Source organism: Anomaloglossus baeobatrachus, chromosome 8, assembly GCF_048569485.1.
Source record: "Anomaloglossus baeobatrachus isolate aAnoBae1 chromosome 8, aAnoBae1.hap1, whole genome shotgun sequence".
NCBI lineage: Eukaryota > Metazoa > Chordata > Amphibia > Anura > Aromobatidae > Anomaloglossus > Anomaloglossus baeobatrachus.
This window is the reverse complement of record NC_134360.1, coordinates 74699985-74712714: the sequence shown is the minus strand read 5'-3', so window position 1 is coordinate 74712714 and position 12730 is coordinate 74699985. Positions and strand designations below refer to the sequence as shown.

Genomic DNA, 12730 nt, shown 5'->3' with positions numbered 1-12730 from the left:
TGGCCATTGAGTCCTGGATCCTAGCGTCCTCAGGGTTATCTCAAGAGGTCATTGCCACTATGAGACAGGCCAGGAAACCGACGTCCGCCAAGATCTACCACAGGACGTGGAGGATCTTCTTATCCTGGTGCTCTGATCAGGGTTTTACTCCCTGGCCGTTTGCCTTGCCCACTTTTCTGTCTTTCCTTCAATCCGGAATGGACAAGGGTTTGTCTCTCGGCTCTCTCAAGGGACAAGTATCGGCGCTTTCCGTGTTTTTTCAAAAGCGTCTAGCCAGGCTTCCGCAGGTCCGCACGTTCCTGCAGGGGGTTTGCCACATAGTCCCACCTTACAAGCGTCCGCTAGAACCCTGGGATCTTAACAGGGTGCTAACGGCCCTTCAGAAACCACCTTTCGAGCCGATGAGGGATGTTTCTCTTTCACGCCTTTCGCAGAAGGTGGTCTTCTTAGTGGCAGTCACGTCACTTCGGAGAGTGTCTGAGCTAGCAGCGCTGTCATGCAAAGCCCCCTTCCTGGTGTTTCACCAGGATAAGGTGGTTCTGCGTCCAGTCCCGGAATTTCTCCCTAAGGTGGTATCCCCTTTTCATCTCAATCAGGATATCTCCTTACCTTCTTTTTGTCCTAATCCAGTTCACCAATGTGAAAAGGATTTGCACTTGTTAGATCTCGTGAGAGCACTCAGACTCTACATTTCTCGCACGGCGCCCCTGCGCCGTTCTGATGCGCTCTTTGTCCTCGTCGCGGGCCAGCGTAAGGGGTCGCAGGCTTCCAAGTCAACCCTGGCTCGGTGGATCAAGGAACCGATTCTTGAAGCCTACCGTTCGTCTGGACTTCCGGTTCCTACAGGGCTGAAAGCCCATTCTACCAGAGCCGTAGGTGCGTCCTGGGCATTGCGGCACCAGGCTACGGCTCAGCAGGTGTGTCAGGCGGCTACCTGGTCGAGTCTGCACACTTTCACGAAACACTATCAGGTGCATACCTATGCTTCGGCGGATGCCAGTCTAGGTAGGCAGATCCTTCAGGCGGCGATTGCCCACCTGTAAGAGGGGGTCGTTTTTACGGCTCTTTTAATCGAGGTATTCTTTACCCACCCAGGGACTGCTTTTGGACGTCCCAATTGTCTGGGTCTCCCAATGGAGCGACAAAGAAGAAGGGAATTTTGTTTACTTACCGTAAATTCCTTTTCTTCTAGCTCCTATTGGGAGACCCAGCACCCACCCCTGTTCCCTTCGGGCTGTTGTTCTTTTGTGTACACATGTTGTTCATGTTGAATTGTTCTTTGGTTCATGGTTTCAGTTCTCCGAACATCCTTCGGATTGAGTTTACCTTAGACCAATTTATAAGTTTCCTCCTTCCTGCTTTGGCACCAAAACTGATGGGCCCGTGATGCACGGGAGGGTGTATAGGCAGAGGGGAGGGGTTACACTTTTTAAAGTGTAATACTTTGTGTGGCCTCCGGAGGCAGAAGCTATACACCCAATTGTCTGGGTCTCCCAATAGGAGCTAGAAGAAAAGGAATTTACGGTAAGTAAACAAAATTCCCTTCTTTACCCACCCAGGGACTGCTCTTGGACGTCCCAATTGTCTGGGTCTCCCAATGGAGCGACAAAGGAAAAAGGGAATTTTTGTTTACTTACCGTAAATTCCTTTTCTTCTAGCTCCTATTGGGAGACCCAGCACCCGCCCCTGTTCCCTTCGGGATGGTTGTTCTTTTGTGTGCACATGTTGTTCATGTTGAATTGTTCTTTTGGTTCATGGTCTTCAGTTCTCCGAACATCCTTCGGATTGAATTTACCCTAGACCAATTTATAAGTTTTCTCCTTTCTGCTTTTGCACCAAAACTGAGGAGCCCGTGATCCACGGGAGGGTGCATAGGCAGAGGGGAGGGGTTACACTTTTTAAAGTGTAATACTTTGTGTGGCCTCCAGAGGCAGAAGCTATACACCCAATTGTCTGGGTCTCCCAATAGGAGCTAGAAGAAAAGGAATTTACGGTAAGTAAACAAAATTCCCTTTTTTACAAATCGCATGCCCACTGCACTACCCCCCCCCTCCCCCTCTTCTTTCCCCACAGTGTAAACTGAACTGTGGTCCATGTTTGGAATCTGCAAAATGTATTTTTGTGTGGGTGCGCGTTTCTTTGTTTGTGAATTTTCCCTATAGAAATTGCATTAGATCTGGATAAAATGCAGGTAAAGCACACATTCATTTCTACTGCGTCTCCTCGCTTCCCTCCAGCCTTTTTTGACAATGTTATCACTGCTCGCAGTCTTTTTGTATAACGTATATATTTTTATATTTCCAATTCAGCCCAAAGAAGAGCCCTTCTGTGACCGTGAAGCTTGAATCGTGCCCTTCACCACAACCGGGAAAGATGAGTTTTCCCACCAAAGAGTCCTTTAGAGCCAATACTAGCCTTAAACCACACGTGCCTGTATTTTCTCTGCACACGCATCTTTCAGTAAAGGCTGGTAAGGTTATGTAATGGTACTTTATTTTTCATGCAGACTTCATTTTATGTTTTCACTCACATCGTTGTTTTATATAGTGGGAATTCTTATAGGTAAAGAACAAGTTGGGGGAAAATATAGTTCCTACTTATTAAATTGCAAATTTCCAAAGCCTATGTAAATTGCAATCTCCCCTTAGTTTCCTTTCCTTCTGTACTGTGCAAAGCTAAAAGAACAATTAAAGTGCACAGTTATCAAACCAATAATAGTGAATGCGACACTCCTCTTGTAGATATGCGTGAAAACATAAATCCATCGGGTGTAGCACTATTGTGCCAAAAAATAACCTGTCAAAATGGTTCTTCAGGTTAGTACGATTGATGGTACCAACAAAGGTGTTTTTTTTGCTTTTTTAATATACATTATGTATATTGGTGGTGAAGTTGCAAAACCGCACTTACAGGCGCTATATAATGGAGCTTGTAAGCACTGCACGTTCTGATGTCTAGCAGAGGTGGTCGATTTCTAGTCTAACACACTTTAAACAAAAGTAACCGCTGAAGAACGGCTGAAAATGTTAAGCTACAAATTGCAAAATGTTTTGCATTTACAAACGCTACCCCACAATATCCATTTATGAAGATGGGAATAACCCCTCAAGGCCTTTTCTGCCCTGGAGATTAAGGGGTTAAATTCTTTATTTTATTATATTTTTTTTGTGTACTCTGCAAATTTTACTTTATTGTAACAAACATATTGTTAAAGCAGATAATATATTTTGCTTTGTAGACATTGAAGCGGTAAATGCAACAGTTAAACAAGCGAGAGTATTTTCTACTTCATACTGCAAACACAGCATGGACCGGCAAGGTAAGTGTCTATAATCTTGGAAACGTGAAAATATGCTCTCCATTTAGTTTGTAAAAGAAACTAGAAAACTAGACATAAATGTCTGATCCGTGTGGATCTGATGCCAGGTGACCCCCCTCCCCATCCCACCAATCAGACGTTATCAGGTATTGGGTTTGTGGACGGTAGTTCTTGGAGGTGACCACTTTCCTTTTAAGACTATGTCTACTATTTATATACGTCTGCTGCTAGAGCTGTTGGGTGATTGTGGAGGTGCCGGATAGCCTAAAGATAGGTCATCAATATTTTAAATCCCGGAAAAGATGCCCATTCTCTCCAGGTAGATATTGGCCGAATGAAGGTTCAACCATCGGCTGACTACTTTTTCTTGACATTCCATACTTATTTATGGTCAGCCTAGCTGGCTTGTGAATTCAATGGGTAGAGGGAAGCAAGCTTCTGCCACACTTCTTGAGAAGACCTGTCATCAAAAGGATTGGGTACTAAAATTCAACATGCCTGATCATTTTTTTTTTTCCCCACTTAGAGGTGGGGAGGTCCCGTGGCGGGTGGAGCAGGTGGGAAGGTCCCGTGGCGGGTGGAGCAGGTGGGGAGGTCCCGTGGCGGGTGGAGCAGGTGGGGAGGTCCCGTGGCGGGTGGAGCAGGTGGAGAGGTCCCGTGGCGGGTGGAGCAGGTGGGGAGGTCCCGTGGCGGGTGGAGCAGGTGGGGAGGTCCCGTGACGGCGGGTGGCGCAGATGGGGAGGTCCCACGACGGCGGGTGGTGCAGGTGGGGAGGTCCCACGACGGCGGGGTATAGCAGGTGGGGAGGTCCCTCAGAAAACCTTTTGTTAAAGGGGTTGTCCAGGCAAAACATATTGATAATCCATCCAATAGACAGGTCATCAACATTAGATAGGTGGGGATCCTACACCTAGTGTCCCCCGCAATTGGCTTTTATAATCACTTGGTGTAAACACTTTGGAGCTGCAAAGTGCAGCTCTATTGAATATGTAGTGTCCCCTGTGGGGTACTGTATAACTAATCATTTAGCAGCCACTACATATTGAATGGTACTGCGCTTTGCAGCTCCAAAGTGTGTACATCAGGCGGTTATATAGCTGACAGTGGGGGTGCTGGGTGTAAGACCCCCACCGATAAGATATTGATGACCTATCCTATTGATAAGTCATTAACCCCTTAACGACCGCGGGCCGTAAAATTACGTCCTAAATGACATAATCTTACTGCCCGCGGTCCTCCGGCGGCAGCATGCCGCGATCGGCACACATCTCAGCTGATTTTCACAGCTGAGATGTGTGCCTGCTAGGCACGAGCAGAATCGTTATCTGCTCATGCCGATTAACCCCTTATAATGGCGCTGTCAATACATGACAGCGCCATTATAAGCGCAATCGCGGTAAAGTTTTACTTACCGCCGAAACCGGAAGTCACGTGACGCGATCACGTGACTCCCGATAGTTGCCATGGTAGTACAGGGTCATGTGATGACTCCTGTACTACACATGAATTGGTTTCACTTTCGCTGTGCCCGGAGCACAGCAAAAGAGAAAGACAGCGTATCTGCTGTTTACAGCCTTCCAGCTGTGATCAGCAGATACTGCAGAGCGATCGGAATGCTGATCGCAATAGCCCCCTAGGGGGACTAGTAAAATAAAAAAAAAAAGTAAAAAAATAAGTTTTAAAAAATTAAAAAAAAACAAAAAAACCTAAAAGTTCAAATCACCCCCCATTCGCCCCATTAAAAATTAAAGGGTTAAAAAAATAAAAAATATACACACATTTGGTATCGCCGCGTTCAGAAACGCCCGATCTATCAAAATATAAAATCAATTAATCTGATCAGTAAACGGCGTAGCGGCAAAAAAATTCCAAACGCCAAAACGACGTTTTTTTGTCGCCACAACTTTTGCGCAAAATGCAATAAGAGGCGATCAAAACGTAGCATCTGCGCAAAAATGGTACCGTTAAAAACGTCAGCTCGAGACGGAAAAAATAAGCCGTCATTGAGCCTAAGATCCCGAAAAATGAGAACGCTACGGGTCACGGAATATGGCGTAAAATGTGCGCCACTTTTTTCGGACAAACTTCCGATTTTTTTTAACCCCTTATATAAAAGTAAACCTATACATGTTTGGTGTCTACGAACTCGCACTGACCTGAGGCATCACACCCACACATCAGTTTTACCATATAGTGAACACAGTGAATAAAATATCTCAAAAACCATAGTGCTATCGCACTTTTTTTGCAATTTTTCAGCATTTGGAATTTTTTTGCCATTTTCTAGTACACAATATGGTAAAACTGATGGTTTCATTTAAAAGTACAGCTCGTTCCGCAAAAAATGAGCCCTCACATGACCATATTGACTGAAAAATAAAAAAGTTACGTCTCTCAGAAAAAGAATGGCGAAAAAAAAAAACGGAAAGCGAAAAATCGGCCGGTCGTGAAAGGGTTAATATGTTATGCCCAGATAACTTATTTTAAAGGAGTTGTCCACTATGCTGATTGCCTGCAGAGATCACAACACTCAACAATGTCCCCACATCTGGAATGGGGTCACTCCAGAAGGCTAGTATAGATTACTATTATTTCAATACATTTGCACTGCGTCTTATGCATAGTTACAAATTATTTAAATACATTTTGGTGTAACTTATTTTTTAATAAACTCATGAGAACTTGTACATGTTAAATTCTTACCATCCAAAAGCTTCAATCCTGTGTTCTGTTTTTTGTTTTTGTCTCTAAACACAAAAAAAGGGATATTGTTCTCCATACATAAGGACAAATGATTAAGAATAAAGCAGTTGGATCATCCTTGGCATTCCTATCTTACTTGTCACAAAGTTTTACTGAATGAGACATTGCATAATTATAGACATGGAAGCCAGAAACAGTTATGCAATACTTTGTTTCTTTTTTTCTTTTTAGTTTTAAGTTCTGAGTTGGTCCACTAGATGTCTCTGAAACAGTTTACTATGACTGTTATTACTGGTAACATATAATATATATATTCATTTATATAGCGCTGTTAATTCCACAGCGCTTTACATACAATGGCAACACTGTCCCCATTGGGGCTCACAAGCTAGGTTCCCTATCTGTATGTCTTTATTTATTAAAAGGCTGAAATCCTTGCTGATCCTTTGGAAGATTTTAGCACATAGTATCTGCTGCTTTGTTCAGGCCACTGGGATGCAGAGCTGACAACATGCACATCCAGTATAGTTCTCCTTTTTATTAAGGTGCCATGTGCTGCAATGCAAGTCTGGTCTGGACTAATGTATGGGATCAGGATGGATAGTATAGATGTGTCACATGAGACCTGATGGCCCAGGATCATCAAAGTGTTTTCTCCAGAAATCTTGAGGTTACGCAAAAGTATTGTGACTTTTGGAGTTTTCCCTCCAGTTATGCCCATCTCTGCCAAATTGATAGGAGGACCTGAGATGGCATGGGAGTGTGATGCCATAGCTCATCTAAGCCATAAACAAACACTGGCACTCTTTATCTTGAAAATATTCAGTCGTTGACTGGAGTGAGATTTGTGGCGAGGCGCACATGGAGGTGTACCCCACTTTTTAGACGTGCCTTATTCATTCAGAGGTGTACCCTTTGTGATGGCTGTCACAAGGTGGCGCTAGACGCTACTTGTATGCAGGAAATGTAGAGGTAGTCAGACAGGCTGAGACTATAAACCAGGAGGGTACAACAGTACACAGGGGGCATGCAGAGACGAGGTCAAGATACAAGCCAAACGTCAGGGTTCCAGGAGAGAACATACAAAATACAGGGAGCAGCTGCGGATGTGGTCAGGAGGAACTCAGAGGTCAGAAGCCGGGAAGTCATGACAGAAATGGGGGAGGACAGGCAGAGACTGGTAAAAAGGAGTCCGGAGTCAAGAGACCAAGATCTGAACTCTGAGCACCACGGGAGCCAACAGCAGTACTGTAAACGGGAAGTATGACTGACAGTGTGTTGAGCTAACACGCTCTTTAATGAAGCAGAGCAATCACCGGAACGAGAAGCATCTGCGAGAGCACCTCAGGACCAACGTGAAACCCAGTGCTGTGAAACAAGCAGCAGAGCATTCATCTTGCAAAACTCTTTGCACCATAAGCAACAAATCCCAGCTCTGCAGGAGAGCATGGCGGAACACTACAGAATGTTCTGCACATTGGAATCATGACACCCCTCTTAATGAATCAGGTGGCTCTGAATGCAGCAGACTCCCTCAAGAATGGTGTGAATAACTCAGGTCTTAAGGAATCACGGCCATAGTCTTGAGACGTTGGGGCGCATATATCAAGCTGCGTGCACAAGAATTTTGGCCAGTTTTGCAGCCAAAAAATGATATTGTGCACTACATTTATGGTGATTTTTTGGACTTTTTTTTTTTTCCCACACACTTGCCAACACGATGTGGTCATTTGGAAACAGGAGAAATTGTGGTCGCCTGTGCATTAATTGATAAATTGTGCCACAATTTTGGCTTGCTGGTCTATAGATGCACCAAATGTATTAGTTCACTATCTAATCCTTATACCAGTTATCAAAATGTGTGAGCGCCTTAGGAAATCTGGCGTATTTTAAGATTATTTATCTAGGGCAGGGGTCTCAAACTCGTCACAGTAAGTGGGCCGCACATAAAAAAAATTTAAGGCAGAGCACTGCATTCCTTTCAAATTTAATACGATATAATTGTTTAATCAATTATTTCAACTATTATAACAATGCTACATTAGTATGTGCTGAGAATCAAAAATACCGTGAAGCGAAGCATCATTTTTTTTTATATTATTTATTTGTCAAATAGAGTGGGCATCTGTGATTGGCATCAGCATCAAAATGTATAAGCAGATTCCAGGTTATTTCAAACAGCCAAGCACAGACGCTCATTCTCTGTCACAGCATCAGTGATTGGCTGTTGGGTCTGTCACACATAGTAGTGTAAAAAGAAATACATTACAAAAATGACATAGCGCTCCACAGTATTTTTGATTCTTAGCGCAGATAAAGCGGACAGCTACGGGCTGCCACCCCCAGCTGCCTGGCTTTACCTTAGCTGGCAATCAAAATACAGGTAAGCCCAATTGTTTTTTAATTAAATAATGAAAAAAAAAATGTGTGGGCTCCCGACATATTTTGATCACCAGCCAGATAAAACCAGACAGCTGAGGGCTGGGATTCTCAGCGTGGTAAGGCCCAAGCACTTTGGGCCCCCCACTCTGAAAATCGCAGCCCACAACCGCCCCTGGAAATGGCGCATTCATCACAGCGCCATTTCCAGGGGCTTTACCTGGCTCTTCCAGCATCCCTGGTGGCAGTGGCACGCTGGGTAATAATGGGGTTATTACCAGCTTTGTATTCTCAGCTGGTAGTAAACCCGAAATTCATGGAGTCATGTCAAATTAGATGTGACTACCATGAATTTTTAGTAAACAGTAAAAAAAACACGACACAGGGAAAAATATCTTTATTAGGAATTAAACAAAAAAACACATTTAGGGACTCCATCTTTTTTAGAAAAAAAAAAAAAAAGCTTCCCTCTGACGTAGTCCAAAGTCAATGTCAGCTCAGCTTCATCGCTCTGAACAGATGAGCGTCTGTCCAGACCAGCAGAAGGCTGAGACCGAAAGTAACATTTTCCGGTCTTCCAGTCACCATCATCATGAAAATCATTTTTATCATCATCATACAAACACACACTGCAATCATCATCATTATGCACACACACAAAGCCAACATCATTGTCATACACAGCCATCGTTATCGTCATCATCGTCACTCATACACAGCCATCGTTATCGTCATCATCGTCACTCACACACAGCCACCACCACGATCATCATCAGTCACACACAGCCACCACCACGATCATCATCAGTCACACACAGCCACCACCACCATCATCATCAGTCGCACACAGTCACCACCGCCATCATCATCATCATCATCATCAGTCGCACACAGCCACTACCACCATCAGTCACACACAGCCACCACCGACATCATCATGATCAGTCGCACACAGCCAACACCGCTATCATCATCATCATCAACACACAGCCATCATCATCATCCACACACACATACAGCCATCATCATCATCATCAACACACAGCCATCATCATCATCCACACACACATACAGCCATCATCATCACCATCAACACACACAGCCAGCATCATCCACACACACATACAGCCATCATCATCACCATCAACACACACGGCCGTCATCATCATCATCCACACACACACAGCCATCATCATCCACACAATCATCACCATCAACACACACAGCCATCATCACCATCAACACATACAGCCATCATCATCACCATCAACACACACAGCCATCAACACACACAGCCATCATCATCCACACACACACACATACAGCCATCATCACAATCAACACACACAGCCATCAACACACAGCCATCATCATCCACACACACACAGCCATCATCATCACCATCAACACACACAGCCATCATCATCCACACACACATACAGCCATCATCATCATCCACACACACATACAGACATCATCATCCACACACACACAGCCATCATCATCACCATCAACACACACAGCCATCATCATACACACACACACACCCATCATCATCCACACACACACAGCCATCATCATCACCATCAACACACGCAGCCATCATCATCCACACACAGCCATCATTATCCACACACACATACACAATCACCATCATCACCATCAACACATACAGCCATCATCATCCACAAACATACAGCCATCATCATCACCATCAACACACACAGCCATCATCATCATATACACACACACACACACACACACACACACACACACACACACACCATCATCCACACACACACACAGCCATCATCATCCACACACACACACACACACACACACACACACACACACACACACACACACACACAGCCATCATCATCCACACACCCACACACACACACACACAGCCATCATCGGACACACACACACTCATCATCAGACACACACACACACACGCACACACACGAAGCCATCATCATCCACACACACACACACACACACACACACACACACACACCCATCAACACACACACACTCACACACACGGAGCTCGAGTTGAACGCCGCCGTCGATTTTGGTTCGCCCTGACATCTGATTAAACGCCGCCTCTGATTGCTTCTCCCTGGCAGCGTCTCCAATGCGGAAGTGCGGCCGGCCGCGGCTGCAATGTGAAAGTGCAGCTGGCGACCGCTAAATGACTGGCGGGCCGCGAGACCCCTGATCTAGGGCATGTTTTGCACTGTCTAAAAGTTAGCCAGCTTTAGTGAATCCACCCCACTGTGTGGCATAAATTAGTTGTTGACTTTGTGTTCATTCAGCTGGTTGTGCCATTTTTGCAGTGTTTAGCCCACATACCGGACAGGCATTCAGTGACATACCCAAAGAACTAGAATATGCGTTAGCCTGAAGATTTTATATGACAAGGCATATAAGGTGCGGTATTCTGCATGATAGCAAGTACGGAAGCCTATTACATCATTTCTTATTACTTTAGTTGGCGGGCACAGTACGGTGTGTAACATTGCTGCTGGACATGTAGTCGATGGGAGGTATGTATTACATACGTGGTTATCCTCTGTGATGTAATCCCAGATGCAAGCTCCAGTACACCTAGTACTAAGAAAGTTGTAAGGACACGTCAGTGCCGGGTATTACGAGCAGTCAGAGAGATGAGTGGGTCTGGCTGCTCACACAGCTCTACCCATGGGTCTTGTACATGTCTTAACATAGAGACTGTTTGTCACACAGTCTGTGTATGGAGGCTGGAACACCTACAGTGGGATATCGTGTATGGGAAATCCTCTGTGCGCGAACCCCGCAGATCTACGTACGGACTATCTAATATTACTTAGCGTTCACAAACTATTCCAGCATAATCTGCAACTCAAAATGCTGCGACTTCCATTCTGAGCTCCGCCATATGCCTGAATGTTGGTCTCCAACCACATAGAATATTGGCATAGTCAGGACAAATTGGCTCAGAAATTGTAGTCTGTTTTCCTCTTCTACCCCTTGGGCCACAGTATCATTTTAGTGGAAAATAATTGATTTTTGTATCATAAGGTTAACAACTTTTGTGATGCATCTGTGGGTCTAAAATAGTCACCACACCCCTGGATGAATTCCAAAATGGGCTCACTTGTCGGAGGTTTCTGCTTTTTTGTCAAATTTCCAATATTTTCTTAAATAAGTGCAAATTTTATGTACCTAAATTTACTACAGCTATGAAGTAGAGTATGTGGTGATAAAACTATTTCAGAATCACTTGTATGTGTAAAATTGTTCCAAAGTGATTTCCACGTAAAGTGACACGTCTCAGATTTCTAAAACTGGGCTGTCGGGAAGGGGAAAACTGTCTTTGGGGTTAAGGAACAAAAATATCAAACTGTTAAAAAAATAAATTAAATACATTCCAAATATAATGGTTTTTTTCCTCCTTTTTTATTAGGTTCTGTATTGCTAAGTACGTTAATGCAACAGCCGGAGCCCCTTGGTCCTCCTGGTCTATACCACCTTCTCCACAGTAACCCGGGCGGTGTGACTGTGTCTTCTATACAGAGAGCCCAAGTCAACAAGTGAGCAAAGATCAGGGATATATTATAGTGATTCTGTCCTAGTGACGCTCTTTAAAAAAAAAAAAAAAATACATATATATATATAATATATATATATATATATATATATATATATATATATATATATATATATTATATGGAGAATGAGGTGGAATTGTGTCTTTCGTTTAAAATTGTTAACAGTACCGTTGTACAGACCATATATGTTTTTGGATGGTGTAAGCATTTAATTGATAACATGCCTTATAGATTATCCTATAAAAGTAATTTATGGTCTAATTGCAGGACAAGTGATTAATGTATGGAGGGTGGGGAACAAGTAGTGCACGTGCTTGACCACCGACCCCGTGCACCGTGAATACAGCTGAGGTCTTGCATAGACATTACTGTTTCACAGTGCTTATGATTTATGGAGATCCATCAGGCAGATGGAGACCCTGTGAAATTGCCCAGTTTGCTTTCCCTTCCCCCTTATACCAATCTAGCCTACCAGACTGTCTCCGGTTCAGTTCTATTAGATTCTAAGAGACCTTTGGTCACATGACTGAAGTCATCAAAGGTCCTTAAACAATCTGAGCCTCAGAATACAACTGCTGGGGTCCTTAAGAGAGTAGAGGCCCTGAGAAATTGCAAAGTCTGACTCTCCCTAACGCCAAACCTGACTGCAACTAGGGCTTATTTTTGGAGTAGGGATTATATTTCAAGCATACTCCAAAAATTCCATAAAAATCATGCTAGGTCTTATTTTTGG

General features: G+C 44.0%; 1 protein-coding gene across 2 annotated transcripts in view; it reads left to right on the top strand.

Annotated features, from left to right (window-relative positions):
• Positions 1–12730, top strand: part of ATRIP (ATR interacting protein) — a 110123-nt gene that overhangs the window by 38662 nt on the left and 58731 nt on the right. For both annotated transcript variants that reach the window (XM_075321795.1, XM_075321796.1), the window contains exons 6-8: positions 2310–2470; positions 3239–3319; positions 11853–11979. In XM_075321795.1, coding sequence (XP_075177910.1) covers positions 2310–2470; positions 3239–3319; positions 11853–11979 — 369 coding nt within the window. The remainder of the gene's footprint in view (positions 1–2309; positions 2471–3238; positions 3320–11852; positions 11980–12730) is intronic.